At 41.5% G+C, this 22,584-nt stretch overlaps 2 protein-coding genes across 2 annotated transcripts in view; one reads left to right on the forward strand and one right to left on the reverse strand.

Annotated features, from left to right (window-relative positions):
* Window positions 1-9,839, forward strand: LOC143299128 (dermatopontin-like). The gene is made up of 5 exons (XM_076612259.1): window positions 1-134; window positions 3,830-4,093; window positions 7,041-7,172; window positions 7,514-7,637; window positions 9,336-9,839. The coding sequence occupies exons 2-5, from the start codon at window positions 3,877-3,879 to the stop codon at window positions 9,382-9,384; spliced, it is 522 nt and encodes a 173-aa protein (XP_076468374.1). The 5' UTR covers window positions 1-134; window positions 3,830-3,876; the 3' UTR covers window positions 9,385-9,839.
* The window catches only part of LOC143299117 (uncharacterized), a 19,911-nt gene continuing 6,909 nt past the window's right edge, over window positions 9,583-22,584 (reverse strand). The window contains exons 5-8 of the mRNA XM_076612250.1: window positions 22,054-22,320; window positions 18,312-18,446; window positions 16,555-16,671; window positions 9,583-15,553 (exon numbers count right to left, since the gene is read on the reverse strand). Of these exons, the coding sequence (XP_076468365.1) occupies window positions 15,161-15,553; window positions 16,555-16,671; window positions 18,312-18,446; window positions 22,054-22,320 (912 nt within the window). The 3' untranslated portion in view covers window positions 9,583-15,160. The remainder of the gene's footprint in view (window positions 15,554-16,554; window positions 16,672-18,311; window positions 18,447-22,053; window positions 22,321-22,584) is intronic.

Raw genomic sequence — 22,584 nt, forward strand, 5'->3', positions numbered from 1 at the left:
TGAGTGTTCCAGATGGCACGGGGTGTGCATTATCTTTTCGTCACGATATTCGGGACAGTGACGTGAGGCACAGGACCAAACTTAAGCCAGTTTGGAGATGTTTCCACTCAGAGTGCATGCCGACCAGCTGACAGGTAAGAATATCTCTCTATCTGTCTGTCTGTCTGTCTGTCTCTCTTTCTGTCTGTCTGTCTCTCAAAATATGGGTTTTTGACCTGGTTCTAAAAATTACTTTCTAATTTTTGGTTTCTGTGAAATTGCTCATGGTTTCTTTTTAACACATCCAGAATTGTTCAGAAAAAAAAAGAAAGTCGCAAAGTTTCGGGGAAAAAAATCGTTCTGAAGCGAATAGAGAAAGGCAAACCCAGACCAAAATGTCTTTTTTCGGAACCGTTTTAAGGTGTTTGCCGTGTGCCTTTGACCTGTTGGGTCCGTACAGTTATTTTATTCAAACAGAGCTTCCGAAAATCTGAAAATGTAACGGTAGAAGTCAGATTTACAGAAGCACTTTAGAACAAGCAAGTCATTAATTTTTTTTAAAAACTAAAAATGTGTACGGGTATTTCTCAGGTTAATTTTCTCGCATTGGTCCTGCTATGTAGTTTTATGTTGATGGTAATAAATGCTGACTGCTTCGTATGAAATAGGGTTGAAATAGGGAAGAACTTCCTCTTCCGCTTCGTCAGGTCTCCACCGCACTCTGCTCTTTCAAGTCTGGCTTTAAAACCCACCTCTTCCCAAAATAGCCTCCCTTTCCTGCCTCTTTCTTGTCTTCAGTTTCTCCACTTTTAGAGTTATGCATGCGTGTGATTGATTGGCGCGAAAGCGCTTTGATTTGTCTCCGCACAAGATTCAACGCTATATAAATATCATTATTATAATTGAAATATATCTATTGTTGAAATCGAAGGCCACATCATACACGGGTTTCGGGGAAAAAAGTGCGTTTTGGTAAAGTCACAGAAAGAAAAAGTGTGACGTTTTGCTGTTTGTTTAACTCACTCAGTACGGCCAGTCCTCTCTTCTCCTCTACACAGACCCCTCGGATGTCCAGTTGGTGTCTCAATGACCCAGCCTTTAGCTTCCGTCATCAGAATTGTGGTATTCTTTGTCAACATTCACCTCTTCAGTATAAGAGCCTTCCGCTTGCAATATTTTGATGATGGTAACTGGGGTGAAACGCTGTTCACGTCGTCTCTTTCGCCGTTCGTATGGAGAGAGTTAACCGTTAAGAACCCATTATAAAATATGATTTACGTTTGATGATGTGAAAACAGATGATAGATCATTCCAAGCGCAAGAAATCAAAGGATGGTCAGTAATCAGTGGGGCCATGATGGGCTTAGTTTTGTTTTGCGCTGACGTTTGCCACACTGTTGTGAGAAATGGCAGCAGGGAAACATGGAAATCGTCGAAGTCGTGTCTTATTCCAGAGAAGATCAAATCGTTTTCCTTTCACATCACACACACACACACACACACACACACACACACACACACACACACACACACATATATATATATATATATATATATATATATATATATATATATATATATATATATATATATATATGAGTGGATTATAATGTGACAGGAAGCCGAGAAATGATAGACCTTCGTCACTTGCCACGAATCCGGCACATTAAAGCTCGAAACTATACCTGGCTACAAAAGTTTTCCAAAACAGATTTTCTGTTTTAAATAAAAGCTCCCATTCTTTTGCATATGCAACGTAAGCCTGGCTCACTACAATTTAAGAAAACAAAAAGTTGCACATCAGATATTTGAAATATCAGTGGTGATGAAAGCAAAATAATATTGGACAAAATGCCTGATTTATATATTTTTCAGACAAGACTAGCTACTTCTACGTTCGTGGGCTGCAACTCTCACGTTCACTCGTATGTACACGAGTGGGCTTTTACGTGCATGACCGTTTTTTTTTTTTTACCCCGCCATGTAGGCAGCCATACTCCGTTTTCGGGGGATGATCATAGACAAGACTATAAATAAAGGAAGCTTTAAAACAGAAAAGTTGCGAAAGATTTCCCCAAATCTGAGTCAAGCAGCAGCATTGCCTGTGTAAGTTTGAAAATATTTCAGAAACAGCACCGGTAGGTTTATTTATTCAGATATGTATGATAGTCTGTCGTATCCGACTATGACCATCAGAACAGCAGAGGAGGCAACTGCTGTTCCGACTATTTGGGCTAGAATTTGATTATAGTGGAGAGTGTCTTGCCCAAGTTACATCCCCACTCTCTCGGCCAAGAGGGTTTTAGGACAGTCGGCGTTGGGATGGTTCCCAAAGGCCAACTAGCCCACAAGGCTGCAGCACTAAGAACCAGTGCAATTTTGCCTCCTAGTTTGAGAGTCATAGTCCTTCACAAAAGACTAAGCTGTAAATGATTTCCCATTGACTGGAGAAACCATTGATAATACAGCTCTCACTTTGCTGTTGGCCCAAATGTAAAACTTATGTCAATCTGTGATATAAGCCGAGTGTTGGGCCGTGGTTTTATTTTTATTCAGATATGTAGACAGTGCATAACTGCGGAGACTGACTGATCTTCTCAGTGGGTTTGGAGTGGGGGTGGGGAGGGTATCGACAACAGAATCGTTTGCAAAGTTGAATCGACCGTCTCGAAATATAGGGAGTGACGATGATATACATTTATATTAAAACGTCGGTTAAAGGGGCCCGAGTAGAGGTGTTTAAGGACTAGTGAATGTTATTGGAAATGTTGACAGCGATCAGGCCCGATGATGTCAACAGAAGGTTTTGTCGAGCTTCCAATACAGGGATAATGGAAAGACTGGATTTTTGGAAGAAAAAACAACAACAAAAACAAAAGACGTATTGTAGATGTAAACTCGGAAAGGGCATGGACGGTACATAAACTTCTCCCCCCTCCCCCCCCTTCTTCTCGTCAAATCCGTTGCACGATTATTGAGACTGGCACGCGGACGCGCGCTGTGTTAAAATTCTCGTGGTGCATATACGCCTTTGCCATTCCAGTTGTAAATGTGACCACTGCATAATCCTCGCCCTCCTCCGTCTGCTTTCGGCGCCTTTTTTTTTGTAATTTATTTATTTATTAATTTTTAAACACACACACACACACACACACACACACACACACACACACACACACACACACACACACACACACACACACACACACTCTCTCTCTCTCTCTCTCTCACACACACACACTCTCCCTCTCTATCACACACAAACTCTCCCCCTCTCTCTCTCACACACACACACTCTCTCTCTCTCCCTCACACACACACTCACTCACAGACACACTCATACACACTCTCTCTCTCTCCCTCACACACACACATTCTCTCTCTCTCACACACACACATACACACACACATTCTCTCTCTCTCTTTCTCTCTCTCTCACTCACAAACACGCACACACACACATTCTCTCTCTCTCTCTCTCTCTCACACACACACACACACACACACACACACACACACACACACACACACATTCTCTCTCTCTCTCTCTCTGTGTCTCTCTCTCTCTCACATTCTCTCTCTCACACATTCTCTCTCTCTCACATTCTCTCTCTCTCTCTCTCACACACACACACACAGACTCACACACAGACTAACACACACACACACACACACACACACACACATTGCCCACCATTGCCCTATCGTGTCCCAGTTTCCGCATTAGAAAACAAGCAAACAAAAACAACAACAACAACAACAACAAAAACTCTACAGACTCTACAATACAAAAACAACAACAAAACAACAACAACAAAAAATTGAAGGATGATTTCAAAAGTCTCTGCAGGCACCCATCCATTAGACGATCATCCCGTTCCCGCCGATATATAAAGAATGCTGCGCCTTCTGCTGACGGTGAGTTGCCTGGCCGTGGCGACGGTGGCCTGGCTGAACGACTTTGACCAGCCTGTGCACTTTGAGTGCCCGGCCAACACCTTCCTCTCCCACGTCAACAGCATGCACAACAACGATAAAGAGGACCGGGTCTGGGACCTGGGCTGTGCCGCCGTGCCCTTGGAAGAGGCCATCACCCAGAACTGCGCGTGGACCAGTGCGTGAAGGGCTCTTTATTATTATTATTGATATTATTGTTATTATTATTCTGAAGATTGATTGATTGATTGATGTGGATACTTCTATAGCGCCTATCCTCGGTCAGAGACCAAGCTCTAAGCGCTTTACATACACGGGGACATTTGCACCACAGGCTGCCTACCTGGGTAGAGCCGACTGACGGCTGCCACTGGGCCCACTGGGCGCACATCATTCGTTTCCTGTGTCATTCAATCAGATTTCAGACGCACACACATACACACTCAGACAGACATGTAATATTTTACGTGTATGACCGGGTTTTTAATTTATTTACCCCGCCATGTAGGCAGCCATACTCCGTTTTCGGGGGTGTGCATGCTGGGTATATTCTTGTTTCCATAACCCACCGAACGCTGACATGGATTACAGGATCTTTAACGTGCGTATTTGATCTTCTGCGTGCGCATACACGCGAAGGGGGTTCAGGCACTAGCAGGTCTGCACATATGTTGACCTGGGAGATCGGAAAAATCTCCACCCTTTACCCACCAGGTGCACCGAGATTCGAACCCAGGACCCTCAGATTGAAAGTCGAAGTCCAGCGCTTCAACCATTCGGCTATTGCACCCGTGATGAAAGATAAATGATGAAATTAACTCTTTGGCGTTATTTGTATTTGTATTTCTATTTATCACACCAAATTTCTCTGTGTGAAATCCGAGCTGCTCTCCCCCAGGGAGAGCGCGTCGTTTCACTACAGCGCCACCCTTTTTTTTTTCGTTTTTTTTCCTGCGTGCAGTTTTATTTGTTTTTCCTATCGAAGTGGATTTTTCTACAGAATTTTGCCTGGAACAACACTTTTGTTGCTGTGGATTCTTTTACGTGCGCTAAGTGCTTGCTGTATACGGGGCCTCGGTTTATCGTCTCGTCCGAATGACTAGCGTCCAGACCACCACTCAAGGTCTAGTGCAGGGGGAGAAAATATCGGCGGCTGAGCCGTGATTCGAACCAGCGCGCTCAAGATTCTCTCGCTTCCCAGGCGGACGCGTTACCGCTAGGCCATCACTCCACATGTTATCACCCACTTTTTATTATGCGCTATGCGTTCCATTTAAGTGATTTTGATAGGCTTCTTCTTCTTCGTTCCTAGGCTGCGGCTCCCACATTCACTCGTACGTACACAAGTGGACTTTTACGTGTAAGAACATTTTTACCCTGCCATGCAGGCAGCCACACTCCGTTTTCGGGGTTGTGCGTGCTGGGTGTGTTCTTGTTTCCATAACCCACTGAACGCTGATATGGATTACAGGATCTTTAACATGCGTATTAATTTGATCTTCTGCTTGCGAAAGGGGTTCAGGCACAACATACAGGTCTGCACATATGTTGAGCTGGGAGATCGGGAAAAATCACCAGCCTTTACTCACCAGGCGCTGTTACCGAAATTCGAACCAAGGACCCTCAGACTGAAAGTCTAACGCTTTAACTACTCGGCATTTTGACAGGCAGTCCCGCATTTTGTGTGTGTGTGTGTGTGTGTGTGTGTGTGTGTGTGTGTGTGTGTGTGATGTTTGTTGGGCAAATAGCCACCTCCAGTCCACCTCCCAACACCCGCTCACCTGTGTCTTTCATTTACCTGCCTCAGTAAGCTGATGGTGAGCATCACCCATGAGAAGACTGTGTCTCCTTGTCTGATTTAGGAGTTAAAGCTGGGAGAGGGGGGCCTGGGAAAGAGCCACTGTAGCGATGTCTTTCATGAATTACTGTAACCACACTGGTTTCAGCAGTCTGAAAATGTCTGCGTCAATTTAATGAGCACTGTTGCAGCATTTGTCAAAAAGAATCAGTGATCTTGTTTGGTTTTTGGTGTGTGTGTTTTTTTTGGGTTTTTTTGTTTTGTTTTTAATTAAAAATTGCATCTTTCTGAAATGGACGTTTGAGAGCACTTGTTTATTTCCATTTAATTTCATGAAATGAATGTTCATTTTGACATCTCACAAATAAGGTCGGAATGATGACGCGAGACCAAACCCAGAAACTAATATAAAACACGGCGGACTTGCAGAACTGAACAAATTGAACTAGAATTATTTTGCACTGGGGATCCAGGGTTAGATGAGATTATATTCCTGAGTAAGCAAAGAGTAAAGTACTTGGATGATCAGACAGTCCTGCTTCGAGTGTTAATATTTTGAATACTGTGGGATAATGAATTATACAACACACACACACACACACACACACACACACACACACACACACACACACACAAAGGAAAAAAAAGAATTACACAGAACACATGACAGAACTCTTTGCAGATCTCCAGCTATAATTTTATGCCTTAACAATCCTGTTCAGCAGACATTTGCAGAAGAATGTCAAGTTAATCAGAACACACACACACACACACACACACACACACACACACACACACACACACACACACACACAGAGAGAGAATATGCTTTATCAGTTGATCAATAAGTATGCCTATATGGAGATTAAATCCCTTTGTGTAAAAAGAAAACGAGATGATAGCAAATAAACCGAACAGAGACTGGATGGGGGGTGTAGTGGTGATGGTTAACTGGTAATCAACATTTGGTCAGATGTTACAACTGTGATACAGATTTGACACTAAAAGACGGGTCGTCTTTTCACTGTTAGCCGCGCGAAATTTGGCCAAGCAGAGCAAACCAATAGGCCTAGTTTGCACCAGTTTGACATGGTACAGTATATGACACCAAATTGACTCTCAATTAAAATACTTTTCAGATTACGTGAACCAGTATGATCAGCCATTGATGTACCAGGGGTAAAATGTTACAGTTGTGATACAGATTTGACACTGTATCAAAATACTTTTCAGATTACGTGAACCAGTATGATCAGCCAGTGACGTACCAGTGGTCAGATGTTACAGCTGTGATACAGATTTGACACTGTATCAAAATACTTTTCAGATTACGTGAACCAGTATGATCAGCCGGTGACGTACCAGTGCCCGAACGAGGGATTCATCACAGGCATGGCCAGCGTTCATGATAATGGCCATGAGGACCGCCGCTTCCAGTTCCGGTGCTGTGACGTTGCAGGTATTGATTAAAAAAACAAACAAACAAACAACAGCAACAACACACCTTTAAGCACCCACCATCGTTTTGCACAAATTTCACAAACACAACCGTATTGTAGATAGAGGAATTTATTTCGGTTTGTTTAAACAGGCAGCAGTTTAAGTTTTTGAAAACTTTTCTTCCCACATTGTGGGGAGTTGCAGAAGGTATGCAAGTTAAAAATCTTCTATCAGCAAGCCTCATTAAAATTGCCTTTTTTTCAGAACCACAAAAGTTCTGACGTCACTTTCGTTTTGTTTACTTCTCCCAAATCACAGAAAACTTTTATATTTACTGTGTATTTTTTCCTTAATGTGCAGGGACTCTGTTGCATTCGTGTTACTTCACTGACTGGGAGAATGACTGGGACGGAATTCTCGATTTTATTGTTCCAAGCGGCAAGATCCTCAGAGGTGTTGACAGCTTCCACCGGAACGACAAAGAGTACGTATTTAGCTAAAATGATGTGGATTTGAAAGCACTCCACCGAAACGTAAGCTGCAGAATCCAACACTGTCCCTAGGTCTGTCGTATATACAGGTTCATGGAAATAATCAGGCTTTTTTTTTTTTTTTTTGGCTGCCCCATCATCTGCACCGTTTCAGTGGCATTACTCCCACGCCGCTCATTTAGATTCCCCCATACACGGCCACACCCGGGTTCGTCCGTCGCAGTTCCAGCGTCGGCAGTCCACATGGAGCCATTGATGTTAGGTCACCAGGAGGCCACACACCAGAGGAGACCCTGCACTGCTGCTGAGTCACTTCGGTGGTGCCTTTTCTGATTTAACGTACTTAGGACACCACCTACTGAGCCCCCTACTAACGACAATAATGGCTTAGTCGCGGAGCCAGACTGAGTGAGCGTCCCTCGCAGAGTGGAGACCACCACCGCGTCCCTCAAACAACAGCCCCCCCCCATGAATCTGCCGACACTGACAACATTGACAGGACTCACCCCAAGCACGGAAGTGGAGGGGTATCGAAACTGAGGTCACCATGAGAGCGGGGCATGAAAGGCCACAGACTTTGAGGCTGTTTTGTTTATATTGATGATGATGAAGGAGGAGGAGGATGACGATGTTGCTATGGAGGTCCATTTTGGTTTGGGACTGCGTGACAAGGCTGTACTCTACGCTTCCTGTCATAATGATATCCTGGCGTTAACCAGGCCCGAGAGATACAGACACTTACATTGTTGGTCAGGTAATTAGAGCAACACACCCAAAGACGCATCCTTGAAGTAGATGACACTCGACTGTGTGGTCCCAGTCTCCCCAGCACACTCAACTCTGGGTAGGAGCCGGCCACGGGACGAAAAACCCATCTCCGCAGGGATTCGAACCCGCGTCCTCCCAGCCGTCAGTCTGCGACGCTAACCACTTCGCCACGGCGGCTGGTTCAGGCTTTTTTGTTGTCGCCCTTTTGGTACTCCATTATGTACACCGTTTCAGTGGCAACCCCCACAACACTCATCCTTAAGTCCCCCGAATACAGCCACACTCAGGTTCGTATGCTGCAGTCTCAGTGATGGCAGCCCACAGCGAACTATCGTGTTAGGTCGCCAGAAGGCTATACGCTAGAAGAGACCCTGCACTGCTGTGGAGTCACTTTGTTGGTATTCGGTTGTGCTTGTTTGGATTCGGCTTAGGCAGGACACCACTTGATAAGTCCTGTTCTGGTGACAGTCACAAGGTTGCATGATGGTGCTCATGTTTGTATGTCCCAGTGTCTTGCATGGGATGTGTGAAACTGGTCTGTAGTTTGCTTGATTTTGGAGCTTCCCCTTCATGAAATGAGCACAATTATCTCTTGGTAAAGATGACATTGTAAAGATAGTCACCATAGATTGAAAGCTAAAGGACAGTGTTGAGAGCTGAAATCGGCTATTCATATTTAGATGTTAGATAACATGTCAAGGCCTTAGAGGAGAATATGTTGCCTTAAATATTTGTGTGTCTCAGTGTAAAACTCCTTCACTCCTGTATGTGCAAGTCAGCTGTTTCATGTCGGATATTATTATGTCAACTTGCCCATTTTAGTTCTTGCAGTGTTGATTGAGAGACAGATTATGAACAGGTCATGAATTTTTTTCTCATTTCACACTTCACAGTGTACAGTCATTGCCTGTTTCTCTTTGCAGGGATCGTCGCTTCAAGTTTGAAATTTGCGACATTCACCGCTATCCTTGAAGTGGACCTGGCTGCTGACAGTTTGAAAACAGGAGTCTTAAAATTCAGATACTGAGCTTTTACTACAATCTGTGTTCACTTCATTACAGGACACTGTTCACAAAACTTTTATACACTGGAAAACGGTAGGTTTTTTCAACATACGTAGAGTCCCACCAGGAAATTTCAGCATTTTTGTCACTGCCTTTTTGCCGTTTCTTTTATTTTTTGTTCTCCCATCTTGACACAGACAATGAAAACGGGTTTCTGGTATCGTTTCACTGGGTCTGTCTTGAGCCTCCATCCTCTGCATCCAAAAAAGTGTATTTCCATGCACCATTTGTTCAAATAAGGCAATGAAATTGTTGTTGTTTTTCTACAGTTTACTGCAAATACTTGTACACACTGAAATGAAATATTGCCCTTCAGGTGATACAATGTATACCCTGTGAAGAATAAATACACAGAAGAATAAATGATGATATATAATGTAAATTTTTTGAGTGAATGGGTTGCGTTGTGACAAATGTTTGCACAGTGCTGTTTCAGAGTTGGTCACTCACAATCCCTGACAACCACACCCTCAAGATGGTCAACATTATATAAGAGAGATAAGCACTCTAAAAACAACTTCACCACCTTCATCCAGTATAAAGCAACCACTTTCTGCACATGCAATCCATGATTTTCACTTTATTCATGTTTTACATGGGATATAATGAAGTTCAAGTAGAAACTTTCATGAAAGTAAAGTAAACATCCTTCAGAACAATACATACATGCTGAACAATTGAAGAGATGAAAAAAAACGGCATCATGCATTCAATGTTCGTCAGTCACATTCTCACTTTATAATACTAAAAAACAAAACACTTGCACTCCATTCTTTGGTTCTTGCACTCGGCCTTCAGCATGACCTTTGTAAATCTTTGTTTAAATCCCTACAAAGTCCCACCCCCATTCGAAATTAAAAATAAATGACTAGTATATCATATTTTTCTTCTGATCCCAGCAATCTGGACATCAGCACATTCTGTCAGCAAATTGCAGTCCATTATCCTTAATATTTTTCATGCATTTTGTTACATGCCTGCCTTTGTTTCTTGTTAAAATTTGTCAGATATTTGGGGAGAAGGAGGGAAAAAACTTTTTGTGCTGCTTCAAATGTATGAACATTTGAAAGATATGGTAGCCTCATAAAAGTATATTTTTCTCTTGTATTTTGTGATTTATTGTAAAATTAAAATCAAAATTTTTTTACGGCCCACATAACAGAGACTATTATATATGGGCTGAATTCATTCCCATATTTTTAAAAGAAAATATGTACAATTTATCACATACACAAAAGCACCCAATTTTAAGGCTATGCCTTAAGTAGTAGTCATTTATATGAACATACAATATATAGATATAGATATGAAATGAGCATATACTACCTATAACATCAAATAGGCATTTGGGAGCACTGAAAACTACAAGCTGAAATACTGCAATAAATACAGCTGGCTTCTAGGTGTCCAAAATGGATTAAATTTCTGACTTTTGAATGTTTTCCATCCGGCAATCAAGCAAAGAAACTTGGCCAGGTTTTGAGTAAGAACTGCCGCACCAGCCAAATATTTCAGATGCATGTTGATGAAGACTATGTAAACCTTTCCTCAAAACAGTTTATTCCTTAACCTCAGCATAAGTTTGGAATAGCCGGATGTCCATTTCAACAACAGGCACAACAGCTGAGTGGTGAAAGCACTGGACTCAGTTTGTGGGTTCTGGGTTCTAATCCAGGGCATCGTACCTTGTGGGCTCAGGGTGGATATTTTTTCTTTTTCCCTGATGTGTAGACCTGCTTGTGCCTGAACCCCCCATGTGCATACTCAATCAGAAGATCAAATATGCATGTGTGATGGAAACAATATACCCAACATGCACACCGGTGTGGAGTGATGGCCTAGAGGTAACATAGCCTGCACTGGAAGCGAGAGAATCGGAGTGCACTGGTTTGAATCATGGTACAGTTGTCAATATTTTCTCCCCCTTCACTAGACCTTGAGTGGTGGTCTGGACGCTAGTCATTCGAATGAGGCAATAAACCGAGGTCCCGTTTGCAGCATGCACTCAGCACACATAAAGAACCCACAGCAACAAAAGGGTTGTCCCTGGCAAAATTCTGTAGAAAAATCCACTTTGATAGGAAAAAGAAATAACACTGCATGCAGGAAAAAAAAACCCACAAAAAAATGGGTGGCGCTCTCAGTGTAGCAACACATTCTCCCTGGGGAGAGCAGCTCGAATTTCACACAGAGAAATCTGTTGTGACAAAAAGAGAAATACAATACAATACAAATATAATACATCACAAAATACAAAGTATGGCTGTAGGCTACCGACATGGCAGGAAGAAAACGGTCACACACATAAAATCCCAGCTATATAAGTCCATTAATCTCACCATTCCAAACACGTCGAGCTGTATGCAAACGGATACCATCCTCCAGTCACTGAGCACTTGTCATGAGGCTGACACCAAAGCATACACACTCATGTCACTGAAACTGAACAAAGCAGCAAGATCTGTACTGTAGCAGTGCTTAATAAAGAGCCACTGTAAAGTGACCTCAAATATTGTATCAACTGTCAACCACAAAACTGAAAAAAACAAAAACACAAAGCAATCCAATCAAAACATGTCTAAAAATCATACAGCCCATCAGTCTCCACAGCACTGTGTTCCAGTTTGTACGTTTAACATGCTTCCTAACCAAATAGCTCAATCAGCATATGTGGCAGTTCCTTAGTGGGACTATTTCATAAGCATCTGGAATAGTAGATGGATTTCCTATGGTATTTCTTACTATCATAAACATGCTAAATCTGGAAATAGTTGGCTCTTTGAGCAAATTCCTTTTAACACACACAGGTGTAGGACACTGGTAGTGTTTGGCGGGGTGGTCAATGTAGCTGTGCTGTCATTGTATTACCATGGTGGCCACTATGCAGCATTGCAATTTCATGACTTGGTCTACCACATTGTGACACAAGGCTCTGATGTGGTCAATTGTCCCTACAGCCCATATGTCCTCAAATTCATTATTTCTATTCCAAAAATCTAAACTGCTATGTCCTTCAGAAAATGCTGAGCGTCTTGTTGACCTGTTGTGATCACTTGCTCCACTTGTGCTTGCATCAAAGAATATGCTTGATATTTTGTGCCAAATGCTTCCTCAAGTTCCATGCACCAAGTGGAAAATGACAAAACTGAAACATCATAAATGCTGGGCCCAAATTCCTTTCTTTTCTTTTTTTTTTTTTTTTTTGATATGGGGAAAAAGAACACATGCTTGAAGAAATGAAGGACAGATAGCGCCTAACAACATTAGGTGATCCCTCTTCCTGCTAAAAGCTAAATCTTGGCCAGAATTAAGCTTGAAAGGCTTAAGAAATCTTCAGCTGAAAGACTGAAGAACCAAGCTGCCTTCTGACAAGACACATCATGCACAAACCATACTACGCTCAGTACATCCTTAACTCATTCCAAGCATGCTAATTTATGTCCTCTGTCGCTGTTAAACCAATTTACGCACTTGAGAAAAAATTTTTTAACATATTCATATAAACATACACATTTCTATTAATAGAATGCAACAACAACAAAAATAAAATAACTTACCATGAAAGTACAGCCCAACCAGTCAGAAGAAATGAAAGTTTTCAACTGGTCACACACTGAAGCAGACCATTCTCTACAACATAATTCAAGAACAGATCAGTGATGTAACAAATAAGACCCCTGTGAAATTTCTCTGCTGTAATTTAATTCCTCACAAATTAAAAAAATTATGGCACACAGAAAGTCTTTAACATATGACTTAAGAAATACCCTGTCAGTGCACTGAAAAAAGTTTCAGTGGAAGTGAGGTCAATCACTAAAAGCAAATGAAAATCACTGGTGATGTTTGTACCCTTGATTTGTGAGACCACGTTCAACACAAAAATCATGGAATGCCACCAATGCAAGTGATCCAACAAGCTGGTTCTGCTTCATCCAAGCGTAAGTGCCTGTTCTTGTTGCTTATAGTCGAGCCGACCACACAGGGCCATATCAGGACTGTCAAACCATACAAATGCTCAACCGAAGTGTAAGTGCATGTACATACGCTGGATAAACAGGAATGTGCTGAACAGTCAAATGAATGGAAGTCTACCTTTATAAACATCTGCTGACTCTGAGAAAGGTGTTGACAAGTGTGGACAGAGAAGTTATCTGAAAGTTGATAAACTACTGCACAATACCTGCAAAGTTTTCCATCACCCTGCAGCTGTATGACAAGTGTACACAGAACATGTTGGGTCATTCACACTGGCAAGCTGACAGACCCATCTGGTATTCAGGTCAAGGGGGAGACAGGGCTGCCTCTTACATCTTTCATGTTACTGTTGTTTCGGCTGGGTCATCAAGACAACCCCCCCGCCCCCCTCTAACCCCCCATGCCTCTTCCAAAAGTAGGAACACAGGCATCTGATGGACCTTCAAACAACTGACTGCACCAATGATGTAAGCCTCCCCTCTGAATTTCCAAGACACACATGAAAAACTACTCCACAACCCTTTCCTGACACAATGGATCAGATCTGAAGTCAAATACAAACTCCAAACTTAATCAGCAACTTGCATTTTAGACATATAGTGGTGAGGAACACTATCAAATGCCAACATATGGTAAAGAAACAAGATATTTTGCCATCAACAAGGAAAGCTGTCAAAGGAAATGAGCTGGACTGGCCACACCCTGCACAAATTTAAAAACAACAAAAAACCCCAAAAAAACCCAAAAAAAAACACACCACCACCAGACATGCATTTAAGTGGAATCCTGAGGGGAAGAGAAAAGCATACAGACTGAGACAGACACAGAGATGACACACAAAAGACAATATGAAGGTAGTTGGGTGGACATGGGCCCAGCTGAAGAGAACAGCCCTGAACCAGGTCCACTACAGGAGTGCTGTTGTGGCCTTGTGTTCCTCAATGAACTTACAGGATTGATGTCAAGCCAATTCCATTTGCTTTCTTAGTTACTTTCCAGAGTCTTTCAGCTTTTCTGTGTTCTGTCAAACAACATACTCATGAGACAAGATGAAGAAAAAAAAAAAAAACTTGGCATTTGGCACAAAACTACTCTGAAATCATCTGTAATATAAGCTACAATGTGAGTTGTGTGCACACATCCACTTCCTTCTGGGACATATCTCATTTGTGACAGCTGTTCGACCTGGATTTCATGCTCACTTTTTCTCTTGCCGACAAAAATGTTTTCCAAGAAATAAGTGGTTTTTTGCTTTTGTTTTTTTTTAACCGAAACAAGCAAAATCACTAGGAACTGGGAGTTTTGGGAAGCAGTAGTAAAATAATACATGTTCACAAAGTACTCTGGAAGTCCTCATAAATCTGTCAAGAATTCATCTATCCTTTAACTTGATTAAATGGTAGTGTCATATACAATTTCATTGCACAAGGAATGAACATCCCACATTATGGTTCCAATAGTTTTAGGGACTGAAAAAAAAGCGCTCTGAATAGAAAACATTTGGTGAAATCTGTATCAGTGGAAACATTTTTTAAAAAGATTTTATACCTCTTATAATTCAACATTTTCATTCAAATCCATTGGATTATAAAACTGTTTTTGTATATACACAATGCAGTGTACTTGTATGGTGTCAAAAACCCACCCTGTCTTGAATCACGTCAGTGTCCATAAACCATCTGTACAGTCACACACCCTTTGGACCCCCCCTACACAAAGGCACTTCTGTAGATCTGTGAGCTGGATGTGGCCACCAGCAGAGAACGGGACTCCAAAGAGAACGTCACAGCTGTCGGCTCCACGATGCCAGCCGAGTCCAGGCCCTTCAGCAACCCTTCAAACTTGGCTTCCGTGGAGTTGGACAGGACATGAATGCCATGCTTCCAGTCAGCAATGTACACGCTGCCCCCTGGGTCAGTGCAAACACCCCAGAACTCGGATTTTGGAAGTGGAGACTGGTAGGTCTTCTTCAGGACGAATTCAGGAGAGAAGATTTTGATGAAGCGGTTTGCGTCGGACACAATGATGTCTCCATTGGCGGCCACAGCCACGTCCATCGGGGCCAGGAAGAGAAACTGGCCGTCCGTGTTCCTTTTGAGGACCTGAGACAATACACACCACAGTTCATATGGATTAAAAAAAAAAAAGCTCAACTTGGGAGTACCTGTCCGCATGTAAGCATTTATATTGGTGTGCCTTTGTGAGTGTGTGAACATGAACAGTTTATGGCTCTGATCATGGAGGTTGTTTTTAGCTCTAAATTTGAACATTTATTTTTTGTATGTTCCAATGTGTGCTGAACATGGTATTACGTTGGGTATGTGTCCAGGTGATGGAACAGCAAGAGGGGAATAGGTAGGAATGGGTAGTACTGTCATCTTCAATCTTGGTTGGATTATGCTGGATGTCCTGAATGCATACGGTAGCTTGCTATCATTTTTGTCATATTTTTATGTGTTGATAGAGTATGGAATGTATGTATGTGAGCATTGCAAAAGGAAATTTTCTTCCTAAAATTACGTTTAAGTAACATACTTACCATGAGCCACTAGTGCAGACTCCGGCAGGGGTCTGACATTCCTGTCCTGTGTAAACTACTATCCGCCTATGCGGAGAAAACGAAAGTAGCTATGACCAATAACCTCCTGGAAGTAGGTAACCTCCCCTTTGCCCCCATGACTACCGCCCTCTTTTCCAACACGTTTGATTTTCCATAATGGATTAAAGATTGTACTGTCTATGCTTTTGGAATGTGCTTGTTAACAAACTTGTGTACACAGATTTGAATTTCCAACAAGGACTAAAAAATGTGTTAACATTTGAAATTTCATAATGAACTGAACATTATGGTGTTTTCATTGCTTTCTTATCAGAAGCTGAGTATATAGTTTCTGACTTAGCAATAAATGAGCATGACTAAGTAAAAGCTTATGCCCTTTATAGAGTACACAGGCAAGGAGCAGATGTACATGGATAACTGTTCTTGTGTCACAGCCAAAGACCGTCTTTCACATCTCTGTAATTACCTGTGAAAAAGAGTTTTCAGCAGATGCAAGTGTGGAAGTGCGAGTGTGCAATGTAATCTTTCTGGACATATAATGACCTTTTTGATAGCTCCGTTGAGATGGTAGTCAAGGACATAGACACAGCGATCATCCTGGTCACAGACTAAAACCAGGCTGTCGTTTCCAACTGCGATACCTCTTGGCATTGACAAACCCTGAACAGAAAAACAACAATATAACAATACATTATCCAACTGACTGATGGTCCAGATTCAGGTATAATGCATTAAGAATGGCAAGGCAACTGGAAATTTAGGTCCTGCAATAATTCAGAGTTTTTCATAAACCCCAAAATAGGGTCGGTCGTGTTTATAGCCGATGACTGGCTCCTGCAACATATGCATCCAGATCCAGATCCAGGGTATGGTTGGTGGGATAAAAACCAACATACACATGAAAGCCCTTTCGTACGAATATGAATGAACTTGAGATGTGCAGTCCATAAATGCAGAAGAAGAAAATGTTTTTACAAATGTTTTAAGATATGAGATGGTAATTAAGGAATTAATCAATTTGTTTCGGTGAAGAGTTATCATAAAATCATTATGTGTCTAAAATCATTTCAGTTTTCAGCTTTACACACTGGTTTGTTTGGTGTCAAGCTGAAGTTTGACGTACACTGTGAAATGATTTTATTGTCATGTTCTCTAACAATGACTCAGAAGTAACCTTCAACAAAATTTATGTTCTAACACTGGACTTGTGCTCCAATATCAATTTTTATTATGAGTATAATATATGTGTGGGGTAAGGGGGTTAGCCCTGAAATGGTTCCTTTGCAGCTGGCTGGGCTATAAGCAAAGTAATTTGATTTGGGTGTGGGGGTGTGTGTTTCAACCAAGTAAGGACCTTTAACACTAAGTAGTTTATTGTACAGTGATGTATGTCAAAAGCTCTTTAAAACCTATAAAACTGTTTCAAAATTCTAATCTGGTGGGCAGTTCATCTCCTTGAACCCTAATTAACCTAAAGGTGGGTTACACTTTGTACTGTGTGCAAATGGACCAGAGACTGGCTAGATCAGTCTATCTTTTTATTATTTAAAAAAATTTCAGACAGATGTATACATCCCAGTAATCTTTAATTCTGTTCCCCTTTCTTTCTTTCTTGTTTCTCCTTTCTTTTCTAATTTCAAGGTTGTGGCTTTTTCTTTAAATCACTGTGACATACTAGTGCATCTTGCAACTCCAGAGAAACATAATCACAGTGGGCAATACATCAGATGAATTAGTTGCCAGTCTTGAACACCAATATCTGTTTCATCAAAATCACATATGCAGCACTGTTTATGGAAGTGGCAAACCAGTAAACAAAATACTAAATGTGGCTTGTACACATTTAGGACAATATGGCCATACATGCAGTTTAGTACATACATAAATACTTGTGAAATTTTTTTAACATTTATGAATATGAGATCAATTTCTACATGTGTAAACAGGAAAAGCAATGTCTGATGAACTTTGGAACTTGGTATGAATAACCCTGACATTTTCAAAAGTTTTTACATTCTTACTGTTCTTTATAAATGAGACATGAAGTGAACTGATGACAATGCCATTCTTCATACATCCCTTTTATATCTTCTAGCACCATACACATGCCATAAACATGATAATCACAAACATAATACACCTTTCATACATGCACAAAAACTCTGTTAACCGCAAACAGTAATACAAACTAGACACCTTTTCTACTCACAAACACAGCATATTCACAAAAAGGTGTTATGTACAAAATGCATCCATGCACACAGATTCCTCATTCAGTACAGTTCACTGAAAGCACCCACCTTGGCCAGGTAACAGATCAAGTGGCCACTGAAGTCGCACATGGCCACAAAACCTTCCCCAGGGCAGCTTCCTGCATCTGTCACCAACACCTTCTTGTCTGGGGTCAATGCAGCACTCCATGGCTTTGTGAAAATCTGTGTTAAAAGATAAAGACATAAGACAAAGACATTACACAATCTGTATCAAAAGACAAAGACATTACACAATCTGTATCAAAAGACAAAGACATTACACAGTCTGTATCATTACACAATCTGTATCAAAAGACAAAGACATTACACAACCTGTATTAAAAGACAAAGACATTACACAATCTGTGTTTAAAGACAAAGACATAAGACAAAGACATTACACAATCTGTATTAAAAGACAAAGACATTACACAATCTGTTTAAAGACAAAGACAATGCACAATCTGTATTAAAAGACAAAGACACTGCACAATCTGTATTAAAAGAAAGACAATGCACAATCTGTATTGAAAGACAAAGACATTGCACAATCTGTTTAAAGACACTGCACAATCTGTATTAAAAGACGGACAATGCACAATCTGTATTGAAAGACAAAGACATTGCACAATCTGTTTAAAGACATTGCGCAATCTGTATTAACCCTTTCGCTGCCAGGAAAATAAGATTTAAGTGAAATCTATCTGCCTGGGTTTTTTCACACAAAAAACGGGTATAAATTTTCAAAAAATTCTGTGCTCTTTGTTATTGGAGAAAGACCCATAAAAGTATATATTTTCTGAAAGGTAAATGAATAAAGAACACAAAACACATGATGTTTTCCCATTTTATATATTTATAGTGACATGCTGTTGTTTTGAAATCAGTGTTTTGTTTTTTGTCACATTTTCAACTTGTTCATTACAAACATTAGTCAGGTAATTTGCAATAAAATATCATATTTTCTGGATGAATGGATATCTGCACACACAAAATCATACTAGAACAACCACAATAAAAAAAAAATTATAAAGAGAGAGATACACAATGCATTGTGACTTCTCCAGGTGATAATGTGGATGAGAGGCCACGCCTCCTCAGTCTCCACCCTCCCTCCTCTTCACCCCTCTCACACGGTCACTTCATCCAGTTCTCATCAGACCGCGTTGGCTGAGTGCCAAGAAAATCGCTCACACCGTGTCCTGCTAATAATTCAGTCACTTTCTGTCGTCTGCTAAGGTTTGCACAGCCGGCATAACACACTGATAGTCGTATCTTGGCCACTCTCTTGATTGCTCCCTTTATTTTCTATCAAATCATCCTATATATGTTAATCACTGTCTTCTTCGAATTTACGCTTCAATACTTTCTGAGCATCAGCTAAAGAAAGCAATCTTGGTTGATTTAGTTTGCTACGATCGCATGTTCTTGAGCACGGCGTCAGTCTGACATTTTGCTGAGCGAGTGAGGAGAGGAGCATTGGGACAGTAACCCAACCAAGGACTGCCTCATGACACAGATGGGGTTTCTAGCTATGAATAGAATCCAGAAAAAATTCCCCAAGCTAAAGCAACCAGCATTTTTGTCAAGGAACTGAACGCAAAGGAGGGAAAAGTCAGAATATTTCGATGACAAGTTATCTCGTCATTGTGGCATCGAAGCAGACATGCTTGCCATGACGAGTTATCTCATTATATAGGCAGCCTAGGGGTTAAAAGACAAAGACATTACACAATCTGTTTAAAGACATTGCACAATCTGTATTTAAAGACAAAGACATTACACAATCTGTGTTTAAAGACAAAGACATTACACAATCTGTGTTTAAAGACAAAGACATTGCACAATCTGTATTAAAAGACAAAGACATTACACAATCTGTGTTTAAAGACAATGCATGATCTATTTAAAGACATTGCACAATCTGTATTAAAAGACAAAGACATTGCACAATCTGTGTTTAAAGACAAAGACATTGCACAATTTAATCTATACTGAAAGACAAAAACAGAGTATTATCTATATCTGTTCACAGCTCGTATGTCACCTTTTTTGAAAATCTTATCTGTATACAAAACACATCTTTTGTGAAAATAAAATCAACGGACAGCCAAGACAACGCTGGTATTATAATGTTGACTGTGTACATAATATTATGGTGATTTTATTCAGCAACATTTGGATCATTAAATGTTCAAGTTTTTAGAGAAAAAAGTATTACAACTGTGTTAACAGGCTCATTAGGGATTTGCTTTGATTCCGGACCCACTGCTCTTGGACACTTAGTGATCTGAGTAACTTGAAAGAAAGAATTTTCTTGGACACTGGTTAGAATATAACTTGTTACATCCTTTCACTTTTAAAGTGTATCATAACTAGATGCAGGACTGTAGCAGGACAGTCGGGCATGTCATGTATTGGATGAGCGGATCTCAACTGTTACCTTTATTCAGTGAGGAAGGGTCAAAGACTGAAATACTGGCCAGAGCTGCGTGGACTGAAGCCCGTATGCGGAGACAACATCAGTCCCAGAAAAAAGCTGAAACTCCTGCATGCACTGGTTCTATTTTCTTGTACGCATGCGAGTCCTGGACTCTTAAAGCGCAGCATCAGAGATGGATCCAAGCAATGGAAATGAAATGCTTCAAAAGACTTCTTGAGCTTCAAGACCATCCATTAGGGAACAGTGCAGGGGGAAAAGGAAACAAGACCGACAGTGAAAAAAGTGGTCAGACATCACCGAGTTGATGGAGAGGAGCTTTGCCAAAACTCAGGCCCAATCCCAGTTTCTCAAGGACAGTTCCATATATGCTACATCACATCTGCAAAGCAGATGCCTGACCTGGTCAGGCATTTGCCCAGCAGATGTAGTGTGGCATATATGGATTTGTCCGAACACAGTGACGCCTCCTAGAGAAAACTAACTAGCAACATAACCTAACACGCTTAGTCAGGCCTTGAGTGCATGCATATGTTTGTGTATCTATCAGAGTGGATTTCTTCTACAGCATTTTGCTGGAGGACAACACATTCATTACCATGGGTTCTTTTTCAGTGTGCCAAGTGCGTGCTGCACACAGGACCTCAGTTTATCGTCTCATCCAAATGACTAGACACTCAGTTTGAATTTACAGTCAAACTTGGGAGAAAAGGTGAATGCGGGATTTGAACCCAGACCCTCACAGACTCTCTGTATTGGCAGATGAGCGTCTTAACCATTCTGCCACCTTCCTCCTCCAATCCCACAGCTGCAAATAAAGAAGAAATGTTAGTGATGTGTTCAGCAATGCAGTGCCCCCATGACCACAACAGTTTTTAGGACCAGAGACAGCGGAAGTGCCTTCTGGAGGGAGGAGGGGCAGTGAGGAGGAGGTGGGAGCTACTTGTCACCTGCTGCTGGTGTCTGTGAAGTGGGGACATTTCCACTGTGTGCCGGACAGTGGGTACAGTCTCTTATTCTGGCTCTTTCTTCCTGACATCACCCAGACCTTCAGTGGCGGTTGGATGCTGACTTCCCCACTCTATTGACACGACTCTCATCTCCGATGTTTTCTGCTCCTCGTGTGTTGTATCTACTCTGCCACTGCCCTGTGTGAACCTTCGCCATTTAGTGACAATATGAACCTTGCATTTCAACTTTTAATCTGAGTCCAGCTATTTTACCCAGTGTGAATGGGAGATGTGCAGGGTGAGCCTGAATCAGTAACAGATCTACAAAACACACCTGGGAGTATCAACTGAGATGACAGCAAGGATCAAAATCCCCCACAGTGCAAACCCAGGGTCTTACCATCTCATCAGAGAAGCCGAAGTGAGGAAAGCTGTAGCGGAGCCTAGGCGTGTTGCAGCACACCTGCTTGTTGCCGCGGATGTAGATCACCCTCTCCGGTGAGGACCCCACCACCACCATGCTGGTCACAAAGTCCAGACTTCGCTGGTGCACCTCCGCTACAGGAGTGAAGTTGAGCGAGTTCTCTCCTGCTGGGAAACGCTGCCTCTCCACCGACACAATGTCCCGGTACATCAGCAAGTGGCCCAGGGAGTCTGCCTGCACACTCTGAACACAATACACCAACGTAAGAAGGTATGCTTCTGTAAAAAATAAGATTTGAAGCGCGTTACTTATTCATGTGTATGGACAATTATCAATTCATGCAAACACCCAACCAATTCTTTTTGGCAATGCGTATTCTTGTGCATACACGAAGTATGAGGATGCAAGCATCAATCCCAACCAATTCTATGTCAATGTTTCTATTTCCATTCATAAAATTTCTACTGCTTTAGTTCCTATGCATGATCTCTGTGCTATGTTTGATGA

The sequence above is a fragment of the Babylonia areolata genome, chromosome 2 (assembly GCF_041734735.1).
Source record: "Babylonia areolata isolate BAREFJ2019XMU chromosome 2, ASM4173473v1, whole genome shotgun sequence".
Lineage (NCBI taxonomy): Eukaryota > Metazoa > Mollusca > Gastropoda > Neogastropoda > Buccinidae > Babylonia > Babylonia areolata.

What these genes read in the sequence shown, in the direction of transcription:
- LOC143299128 (XM_076612259.1), top strand. Translation starts at nt 3,877, where the DNA reads ATGCTGCGCCTTCTGCTGACGGTGAGTTGCCTGGCCGTGGCGACGGTG. An exon ending in CCGGTGCTGTGACGTTGCAG is followed by an intron (nt 7,173 to 7,513) that starts GTATTGATTAAA and finishes CTTAATGTGCAG; the next exon opens with GGACTCTGTTGCATTCGTGT. An exon ending in TTCCACCGGAACGACAAAGA is followed by an intron (nt 7,638 to 9,335) that starts GTACGTATTTAG and finishes TTCTCTTTGCAG; the next exon opens with GGATCGTCGCTTCAAGTTTG.